This window comes from Manihot esculenta, chromosome 15 (genome assembly GCF_001659605.2).
Source record: "Manihot esculenta cultivar AM560-2 chromosome 15, M.esculenta_v8, whole genome shotgun sequence".
In the NCBI taxonomy this organism is placed as follows: domain Eukaryota; kingdom Viridiplantae; phylum Streptophyta; class Magnoliopsida; order Malpighiales; family Euphorbiaceae; genus Manihot; species Manihot esculenta.
In genome coordinates, this window is record NC_035175.2 from 2,743,749 (window position 1) to 2,755,485 (window position 11,737).

Consider the following 11,737-nt stretch of genomic DNA (forward strand, 5'->3'; position numbering starts at 1 on the left):
CTATTTCGTTGACAAAAAAAAAAGGACGTTTTAATAGATGTGAGAAAAGATATGGACTATTTCGTTGACGAAAAGAAACAATAAGGACGTTTTAATAGATATGAGAAAAGATAAGGACGTTTTAATAAATTTCTAAAAATATAGGAAGGAACGATTTCGTTGACGGAAAAAAATGATGAGAATGGACTATTTCATTGACGGAAATAAACGATAAGGACGTTTTAATAGATGTGAGAAAAGATAGGTGACTATTTCATTGATGGAAAGGAACGATAAGGACGTTTTAATAGATTTTTGAAAATGTAGGGACTGACTTGTTAATAATAGTAATATCCAAAGACTAAATAAGTGGTTTTATTTGAAGGTAAAATTGAATTTTAAAAATTTTCTCTCTCATCTTTTATCTAATTTTAACGGAAAAGAGGATGGCAACGAAAGAAAAGGTAAAAACGTTTTAATAGGTTTTTAAAAATAAACGGACTGATTTATTAATAATGACAATACCTAGAGAATAAATTATAAATCTAACTAATTTTATTTGTAAAAATAATAAATATAAGTTATTGTACTAAAAGAATGATTATAAATTCAATAATATTAATAAAATATATAATAATTATATAATATCTTATTAAAAGAACTTTAATAAAATACATTAGTTAATAAAAATTTAATTATTTTGATTAATCTAGTCCTAAATTAAAGATAACCGAAATAATAAAAAAATAAAAAATTTTAACTAATTAAATTGAATATATTTATATCTATAATTGAATTACTTCAGTTTAATTTATTTAGTTATAATCAAATAATAAACAGCCACCAATTACTTAAAATAATACTTTATTTAAGAAATAATTAAAAATTATATTAATTGTATAATAAAAATTTAATTTAAAGCTTTTCTGTGTAGAAAAATGAAATTATAAGCAATACTATATTAAAGAATAATTTAAATTTCAATAAAAATTTAAAAAATTACTATTTAATTTCTACGAAAAAACTCACTGATGAATCTTTTAATTCTGAAAAATATATTAAAACATTTTAAGATTTTAAAAGTCTACGAGTCATTTTTTTTTATTAATTCTTACCGTTAAATGTTTCATTATTTAGTTTTTAGAATCTAAAACAATTTATTAGTTGATGGATCAATTTTATAAAAAAATTTATTAATTAAGGGTATTTTAGATATTTTTATAATATTTAATAGTTAAAATTAATAAAAAAAATTAATTAATGAACTTTTAAAATGTAAGAGATATTTTTAATAAATTATTTAAAATTAAAAAATTAATTATTAATTTTTTTATATTATAAAAATTAAATAATATTTTTTTTAAAAAAAATAAAATTGTGGTATATTAAGCCTTTTCTATTGAGTGACGAATAGTTTAAGCACTTTTTTTTTTAGTTGGAAGTATTTATTGTTGCTTGTAGACAAGTGAGATTATTTAAGACAGCAACATTTATTTTGACACATTAAACTTATCATTCATGGCAAAATTAATTTCAATCGAAAGTAGCTAACAGAGTGGCAGCTAGATTTTTCCTTTTTTTAATATGTTCAATTACTAGTGGCCATTAATCCTAGATATGCATTGTCCAATAGATATGATGCCTTTGAGAGCAGTTGATAATGAGATGACACGGGTCACATGTTTATGAATGGTTAATGTAATCAAATCTTAATAAATGGATTTATATAATTATAATCGAATTCAAATTATATAGTTATAATCGAGTTCAAATGCACTCACATGTTTAGTCTGATGGTAAATGTATCTGAGTAAATCTGAGAGATATTAAGTTCTATTTTTCCAATTTTCGATCCCATTTCAAAAAAATAATCGAGTTTGAATTATATAGTTATAATTGAATTCGAGTTACTCGTGATATATTCAAATTATATTTATAATATTCATTATTCAATTTTATTTAATATAAATTTTTAATTTAATATAAAAATAATATTTTACAATAATATTTATATATTTTTTATAAGTTTTAATTTAAAAATCAAAATTTAAATATATTTTAAATAAAAATTATCAATAAAAAATATTTTTGTTATAAATTATTAATTAAAATAATTAGATTAAGCGGATACAAATTTTATTCGGATAATAATAATCGAGTTTGAAACAGATTTAAATAATTTATAGTAATTTTTAATCAGATTTAGAATGGGTTCTAATAATATTAAATTGATGTTATACACCAAAGTAGGCAATGAGTTGTCACCATAAGACAGGACCACGTGACAAAGATTTCATAAATCAATACGCGGTCTCACTCGTAGAAAAGAAGGCATGGACGACCGTGGTGCCCGACTCTTCATAGAGACTCCTCCATTCATGAACAGGTCAAAGTCTTCACATAAATTTATCGTTAGTGAATATCATCCAACAAATCTTGTTACACCTATAATCGTGAAATCCATTATTAACTAACCAGTCATATCATCGTCGGATTTTCAGAAAATACTATAGTTAATTCTTTCTTTTTACATTATAAAAACTAGTGATTATAGAGACAAAACTATACAATTCTTACACAACTATTCTTGAGTCCTAAGCAATTTCTTATACTCGTCCTATTCTCTAGTTTACTCACTTGAGCATCGGAGTGGTTGCCGTAGGAGCTAACTACCTCACATTCTCTTTCTTGCAGGTTTAACCAATCACAACATAACTCTATTTTCTAGTCACATCATTTGGTTCCGTTACCAGGAAGACTATTGAATTCTCTTTGTTCATTTAGATTAATACCGATCTCTTATCCCTTTTCTCTTAAAAAGAAATCTTTTCTTTTCTCTCTCTCGAAATGGCTGGTGATTCACGAGTTGTTACTAAGATTACTACAAATAAGGGCAACTGTGAACTTCACCAGGTAGTTAGAGGTGATAACGAAAAAGCCGATTTTTTTGGACAAAATGGCGACGATAAAAGAAGAAAAATCATGGATGACACCGCGTATAAGTTTTTGACATAAGATGACTTGTCAATCAATGAATGGTCGACTAAATAGGTAATAAAGAAATCCTCTAATTATGCACTAATTAATAGTCGGTTGTATAGGAGATCCTCAACTCAATCGTGGTTACGATGCTTAATCGAAGATGAGGGCCGAGAAATCCTTAAAGACATTCATGAAGGTAATTGTGGAGATCATAAAGGAGCTCGGATGATCGCCTAGAAAGCATTCGGACAAGAATACTACTAACCCATGATAACGCATGATGCAAAAGAACCTATCCAGAGGTGTCATCGATGTCAAGTGCATGCAAGTACCTCGAGATCTTAAGAAGTCTCGAAGAAATGCAATTCAGCAGTAGAGCCAAGTCACATGTCTTTAATGTAGGAGACTCAATCCTTAAAAAAATGGATGTAACAGATGTGAAGTCTCGTAAGTTGGGTGAAAAATGAAAAGGGCCATTTAGGGTCCCGAAGGTTAGTCGTCCAAGATCTTATAAGTTGGCCAAGTTAGATAGCCGAGTCATTTCCCACACCAGAAATATTTGAGAAAATTTTATTAATAACAGTTAATGATGTATTTTTCATGTGTTGTGTTCTTCAGTGACAATGAACGATTGGGATTGCCTTCTTCAAAAAGATTAAAAAGCATTCACTAAAGGCCACAAGGCAGGAATCCGCCAGGCCGTCCAGGTGTTAATTCCACTAAAAGGCCACTAGGCAGCTTCCACCAGGCCATCCGGGCGTCGGCCCCGCAAAACAAGGCATCTCATGCCATGCCACAAGGCGAGAATCTGCTAGGCCATCCGGGCGTTAGTCTCACTAGAAAGCTATAAGGCAGCTTCTGTCAGGCCATCCGGGTATCGATCCCGCATAATAAGATATTTCATGCCAGGCCACAAGGCGAGAATCCGTCAGGCCATCCGGGCATCTGTCTCACATAATAAGACATTTCATACCAGACCACAAAGTGGGAATCTTCCAATCTATCTGGGTGTTAGACCCACTAAAAGGCCATAAGACAGCTTCCACCAGGCCATTCGGGCGTCGGTCCTGCATAACAAGGCATTTCATGCCAACAAGATAGCTTCTACTACGCCATCCAGGCATCGATCTCACATAACAAGACATCTCATACTAGGCCACAAGGCAGGAATCCACTAGGCCATCCAGGTGTTAGTCCCACTAAAAGGCCATAAGACAGCTTCCGCCAGGTTATCCGGGTGTCAATCCCGCATAACAAGGCATCTTACACCAGGCCATAAGGCAAGTACATACCAGGTCGACCAATCGGGTGTTAATCCTGCTTCACAATAAGGTTCTAAGGTGTTTCATGCCTAGACCACAAGGCGGGTTATGCTAGGCCGACCAACCAGATGTTAGTCCCACTTTATAAAAAGTTTATAAGGCATTTTATCCTCAGGTCACATGGTGAGTATATGTCAGGCCAACTAATCGGGTGTTAGTCTCGCTTCACAAGAAGGTTTTAAAGCATTTCATGCCTGGGCCACAAGGCAGGTTATGCCAAGTCGGGTATATGCCATGTCGACCAATCGGATGTTAGTCCCGCTTCACTAGAAGTTTTTAAGGCATTTCATGCCCAGGCCACAAGGTGAGTATATGCCAGGTCGACTAACCGGGTGTTAGTCCCGCTTCATCAAAAGTTTTTAAGGCGTTTCATGCCCATGCCACAAGGCGGGTTACGTGAGGTCAACCAACTGGGTATTAGTCCCGCTTCAAAAGAAGTTTTTAAGATATTTCATACCCAAGTCACAAGGCGGGAGTTAGCCAAGCAACGTGACTGAATATTGGTTCCATTTCACAAAACGTCTCCAAGCATTTGTCACTACTCTTACAATGGGCTACTGAGCGAGCGAGTGAAATTTGCAAGGAGGAAAATGGTCAGAAGCTCGTTAAGGATGGAAAGGGCAAGAAAATACCCAGAAGATTGTTAGGGATGGAAAATGCACGGAAGCCCGTCTGGACTAGAAAATGTCCAGGAGCTCGCCAGGGCTAGTTAATGCCCGGAAGCCTGATAGGGCCGTAAAATGCACAGAAGCCCATAAGGGCTGGAAAATGCCCAGAAGCTTGCCAAGGCTAGTTAATATCCGAAAGATCGTTAGGGTTAGAAAAATGCCCAAAAGCTCACAAGAGATAGAGAATGTCCGGAAACGCGCTAGGGCCAGATAGCCCGTCAGGGTTTGAAAATGCACACAAACTCACCAGAGTTAGTTAATATCCGAAAACTTGCCAGGACGGAAAAATGCACGAAAACTTGTCAGGGCTGAAAAATGCTTAGAAACTTGCTAGGGCTAGTTAATGCCCGAAAGCCCAACAAGATTGAAAAATACACGGAAGTCCATCAGGGCTAGGAAATGCCTAGAAGTTCGCCAGGGTTGAAAAATGCCCAGAAGCTTGCTAGGGCTGGAAAATGTCTAGGAGCTTGTGAGGGTTGATTGAGGCAAGAGAAAGCCTAGAAACTCGTTAGGGCATTACCATATCGCTCGGATCAATTTTGGCCAAAAGATGAACAAGATCTTGGACTGGACTGGTCGGCAACACAAGTAAGAGGAAAGAAAAAACAACACGTGCTCAGAACGAATAGAAGCTTACTTAGTTTGACGGACTGAACTAAGGCTGCACGTTTCCACTTGGAACAGTTGATATGATTTACACTTTAGACCATGACATATTTCATGACCAGGCCACTACGAGGGTATCTGCAAGCCTAATGGCCGGGTGTCAATCTTGATTAATAAAATTTTTGATTTGTTATCATGACAGATGTTAAGGTTGGTTGATTATTTTTATTTCAACCACAAGGCAATTGTCATTTATAGGCAGAGCAGGCAAATTGATGCGAGAATGAAAGGCCAACCTAAATAAATCATGTGCCCCAGATCATGAAAACAATTGTCGTTTTCGAATCTAAAGAATCAAAGACCAGCGGGAGAACCTCTGATGTTACACAACAATCACCTAAAGTAGGCAATAAGCTATCACTATAAGACAGAGTCACGGCACAAGAATCTGATAAACCAATACGCGGTCCCACCCGTCGAAAGAAAGGCCTGGATGACCGTGATGACCAGCTCTTCATCCAGACTCGCCCACTCCTAAGCAGGTCGAGTCTTCACATAAAGTTACAGTTAGTAGATATCATCTGACAAGCCCCGTTACGCCTGTAATCACAGAATCATCGATTTAATCAGTCGGCGGGATCCCTTATTAATTAGCCAGCCACATCATCGCTGGATTTTCAAGAAATACCATAGTTAACTTAATTTTCTTACAGTATAAAAACTAGTGATTATAGAGACAAAGGTACGCAAATCTCACACAACTACTCTTTAATTCTAATCAATTTCTTATACTCGCTCTATTTTAGAGTTTACTGACTTGAGTATCAGAGTGGCGGCTGTAGACGTCAACCATCTTACATTCTCTTTCTTTTAAATTTAACCAATTACAACACAACTCGATCACCTCACTCATATGCATCATGCTTAAATAACTTAATTTTCATAGATATCATAACCGTTTACATTCCTAATAATGGATGTTTTTTGAAAAGAATGCATAACTAAATGAATTCATTTGTTGAGTGTTCCGGTTCCAATACTGATTGATGCTAAAAAAAATTAAAATTAAAATTAATTTTTTTATCTATTTTTAATACAATTTAATTTATTTAATTTTAGTTAATCATTTTATTTTGTCCTTTTTATTTTTTTTAATCTAAAAAATTTATTTTTTTACTTTTAAAATTTTAACTAGATAATTTTAAAAAAAAATTATTTATTCATTGTATAATTTAATTTTATATATTATTTTATTATTAAAAAGTAATTATCTTACTTAATTAGTTTCTAATCTATTTATATAATTAAAATTATTTATTAAATTATTTAAATTTAGAGAAATAAATTTTAATTTTTTTTAAATAAAAGTGTTTTATGAATAATGTTTTATTAATTAATGAATTTTATGGATTCTTTAAATTTTAAAAACAATTTCATTTCAAAAATATAAATTTAATGGATATTAAATTAGATAATTTAAATTTAAAAATACTTAAATATAAATCAAGCATTATTTTTATAGATACTAGGTTAGATTATTTAAATTTTAAAAAATAAAATAAAAATATTATTTTTTTATGAGTTTGTATCAACATAATAAAAAGAATTTTTTTTATAATAAATATTATTAAAATTCGATTTCATAATAAAATGAAAATATAAATTATTGATTGTTGATTAAAATTTATGAATTTGTGCTATCCTATTAATTAAAAAGTATTTATTATATTTTTTTATTTAGTTCATTATTATTTTTTTATACTTATGAAATAAAAAATATTGAATAATGTAAATGAGTATTTCTTATGTTATAAATAATTATTAACTATTGATAGCATTTCTGAAATCATGAAAGCTCATCTTCTGGCTCAGTTACTTGAGTCGCTCCTTCCTTGTATTTATTACAGAGAAGCTTCAAAAAGTTGAATGGAATATTATCTGGGAATATTAAATGTTAGTTTGAAGTATATGTCAGGGCACAGCTAAGTGGCCATTCAGTATTTCTAAATATAGAGACTCCACCTCAGCTCCCACCTCTCCATCTTTAATGTTTCTCGCTGAAATTATAATTACAAATCACAACACTCAACAGGTGAACAAGCATTTCTGACTATTCAAACCCACCCTATTAAAATAAGAATTTGAAAAATTAAAACAGATTTAAGTGTTAATGGAATAATAATAATCAACTTTAAAATGAGTCGAATGTAAAATAAATTTCAGATGGGTGAATTTTGCAGGTTCCCTTCGGCCCATAAACCTGTAGATAGAATTCGATTGTCTTGGGGAATTGGATTGAAAACCGAAGAGCCAAGCCCAACCACTTCTATAGGAAAGCTGGACCTTTAACCCAACAATTACTAAATGTGGCCCAATAATCAGGGCAGGATATCTTTTTTCCTTCTTTTTATCATTTAAAAAAAAAATCAACAAGATTATGATTGTTCTTTTCATTATATATTTTTTGATGATGAAATATAGTAAAAGGAAAATTCACATATACACAATTAATAAATAAAAGACAAAAAAAATAAAATAAAATCCTTATGAGTTTTCCATTATGTTATTTTTGTCTCGTAATTATTTATATATTTAAATGTGAGATCCGCTTATTATATATATAAATCAATACATCTAACTGAGTCTTCAAAAAATTATTGTGCATAAAAAAATCCCATTGTGTTTAATCACTGGTTTAGAAAGGGGGCGTTTGTCTTGGACTTGAGTTGTCTTCTGGCTGGGGCTAACCAATAGTGATGCTAAATGATCTTGAGGGTTAGCCAAATTGAACCGTTGGGCCAATATATACTCCATTAATGGACCTTCCTCTTAGCCTTTTAATTGCACGGTCATAGGGGGATGACGCATTGATATGATAGTGTTAGAATTGATTTTGAGGCATATTTGAATTAATATAATTTTATCAATTTTAAATTTTTTTCAAAATATTTCTCTAAAAATCTTTTATGATTAAATTGAAATTTCACGGTATAAACACTAAAAAAAATTTATAATTTTTATACATAGAATTTTTTATTTTTTATAATTTATTTAAATAAGCTATTTTTATAACAGATACTCTGCTTGATCCTTTACCTCCGTTAAATTCTAAAATTGGAAATATCTTAGAAATGAAGCAGCTGCAGATTCACAATTATCAACAACCACCAGCTACATGCATGAATCAAGTTAAGATTCTTCCAAAACAATAAAAATCAAGTATTTTATTTGATAAAAACCAATGTAATCCTCCTACAAATGCTGCGATCAATTGAAAAAAAGAAATCACCGCGTTTTCATCCACGTATCAACGAAATACTACTGAAACTATTAAGGAAACACAATCTCCCTTGGAAGGATGATGAAATGGAGCTTCAAGAAGCAATAGACACCACCTTAGGCACATGAACAGGAAATTCATCAATTTCATCCATCCAAGGGTTCTTTTCTGTGGCTGGATTGATCGTCTTCAACGCACGCCACACAGCACTGTTACACTTGAATCCTGAACCAAATGCAATCTGCCATGTCCTATCACCTTTCCTGATTCTCCCCTTTGCTTCAGAATAAGCCAGTTCATACCATAAAGAACTGCTTGATGTGTTACCAAATCTATAAAGAGTCATCCTTGAAGGCTCCATGTGCCAATCAGTGAGATCCAAATTTTTCTCTAACTCATCTAAAACAGCTCTTCCTCCTGCATGGATGCAGAAGTGCTCAAATGCCAACTTGAAATCTGGAATGTACGGTTTTATCTTCATTTTGAAGACCTTTCTTCCTACTAAAGTTGCGAAAAAAAGGATTTGCTCAGACATTGGAAGGACTAATGGCCCTAGAGTTGTGATATTGGTTTTAAGAGCTTCTCCAGCAACAGCCATTAGGTCTTTAGAAAGTGAAACACCAATTCTGCTGCGATCACTTTCATCCTCTTTCTGAAATACACAATTGTAACATTTATCATCAGCACCCTTGTGAGTACGAACGGTGTGGATGAGTTGATATTTAGAGCGGCGCCCATCAGATGATCGGTTAGAAAGAAGAATGGCAGCGCCGCCCATACGAAAGAGGCAGTTGGAGACAAGCATTGATCGGTCATTGCCAAAGTACCAATTGAGGGTGATGTTCTCCATACTGACAACTAGAGCATAGGAATTGGGATGAACCTGTAATCAAGACCACATTTGTTTATCTCAAATTTTCATCCTATAACAGATAAATAATAAAATCTAAATTTTTAATTTGACATATTAAAAAAAAATCTTTATCATTTTACAAATTAAGTTGTTGAAATACATGTCTATATATTTCTACCATAACTGATCAGGGTTGTTGTGGGGACTAGCATGAATTTTTCAACTATAGAAACCTTTTAGTTTTAATTAGGCTAGAGCACCCGTCCCTACATAAATTAAATAGGCTTGCATAGTAAAATCATTTAAGAAGCGTGGTTGCCCTAACACCAGCTGTGTCTGTGTGGTGCTGGTCCGTAAATTTAATCACCAGCCTTGTATTCATTATTACCTAGGCCCATCGATATTTATCATTTAAAATTTATTTACTCAAATCAATAATAATCATTAATAGTTTTAATTTTAAAACAATATATAATAATTAATTTAAAATATCTTTTAAATGGTCATATTTTTTCTCATGTTTATAATTAAATACTTGAAATACTAATAAAAGTATATATAAAAATAAAAATTAATATTAGTTTAAAATTCACATATGATAGGTCCCATGAAAATATTTATATATACAAATATGTCACGCAATTAATTTACCTGTAAGAGCTGTTGGGCAAGATCGATGGAAATAAGCCCAGCACTGCAGCCCATACCCCCGAGGTTATAGCTTATTACATTCCCTCTGAGCTTGTAGCGATTTACTATCATGGCAGATAGAGACGGCGTCGGATTAAACAAACTACAGTTCACAATAAGGATCCCTATATCTTTGGCTTTAACACCAGTTTTGGCCAAGAGTTGATCGATTGCGCTGAACATCACAGTCTCTGCTTCCTTCCTTGCCTCCGCCATACATGGGTTTGGCGGAACCCGCAACACAGCTTCAGGCAAGTAAGTCTTTTGTCCCAACCCAGACCTCTCAAGGATCTTCTTTTGAAAGCCCAAGTTCTCTTCGGTGAAGCTCCCAGCCAATGCTGACCTATCCATGAAAGTTTCTCTGGTGCATATGCGAGCTTCCTCTGGTTTGTAACATGCAAAGTCCAACAAATATATTTTTCTTGGGCGGCTCATGAAGTAAAGAGTAGCCAAGAGAACCACTAGTCCAGAACCCAGAATGACTGAGATAAAATTGAACTTTAGGTGGTTCCACAGCTGAACTAAATCTTGGATGGTAAGAGTCGAAAGATGAGCGGAGGCAATGCCGAGGAGTGGAATCAGCAATAGATACATGGCATTGGAGATTAAATAGTGATAACCTAGTTTCACATATTTGAGTCTAACTGATAACAGAAAGTTTGGCAGATTATTTCTCTTTATTTCAGCCTGATCTTCCACCGAAACCGATTCAGGTTTCGGGTTTCGTCTACTTTCCTCTGCCATTAAAAAGAAAAGCACTAGCTACGCAACTGGTATCTTTGATTGTGAACTTATTTTGGACAAAAAATAAATACAACACAGGGAGAAGAAAAGCGGAATAAAGAAGTTATGATTGAGATGTTGAGACGGAAAGACTGAAGAAGAAGAAGAAGAAGAAGGAGATAAAAAGGAGGTGGCTTTAGGAGGTGTAAATGGATGGGTTACCACTTATAGAATTTAAAGAGTGTGAATGGAGGGAGAGACAGAGGGGAGGCGAACGAATGGGAGGATGCAACTACCCCAACGAACTTTTAATTGTTAAACCGCCGGGCATTGAATTTGCCAACCCGGAAAACATCAGGATTTTTATCCTTAACGTTTCTGTGCATAAATTTGACCTACTTTTAGCTGAGTATTTGCCACCTTGCATCTCCTCCAGAATGCCAAGCATTTGACTTGAATTCAAACAATCGTCCAATTAATAATTGATAATGAATTTTACCACAATGTACGATAAATATTTAATAAAAAAATATGGTTTTTTTTTTTTTTATTTCTTATTGACTGAATGTAAAAATTGATAGCATTCCGTGTTGGTGAACTACACTGCACCGTCAGAATTTTATAAAAGTTGATA

General features: G+C 33.1%; 1 protein-coding gene across 1 annotated transcript; it reads right to left on the reverse strand.

Moving 5' to 3' along the window:
- Positions 1 to 8,752: 8,752 nt before the first annotated feature.
- On the reverse strand, positions 8,753 to 11,311 carry LOC110602477 (3-ketoacyl-CoA synthase 20). The gene is made up of 2 exons (XM_021740010.2): positions 10,342 to 11,311; positions 8,753 to 9,720 (listed from the first exon to the last, which is right to left on the reverse strand). The coding sequence occupies exons 1-2, from the start codon at positions 11,122 to 11,124 to the stop codon at positions 8,932 to 8,934; spliced, it is 1,572 nt and encodes a 523-aa protein (XP_021595702.1). The 5' UTR covers positions 11,125 to 11,311; the 3' UTR covers positions 8,753 to 8,931.
- Between the last annotated feature and the right edge of the window lie 426 nt (positions 11,312 to 11,737).

Coding starts and splice junctions, on each gene's coding strand:
- LOC110602477 (XM_021740010.2), bottom strand. CDS start 11,124: ATGGCAGAGGAAAGTAGACGAAACCCGAAACCTGAATCGGTTTCGGTG. Junction 9,721..10,341: donor TTGCCCAACAGCTCTTACAG/GTAAATTAATTG, acceptor TCTTGATTACAG/GTTCATCCCAATTCCTATGC.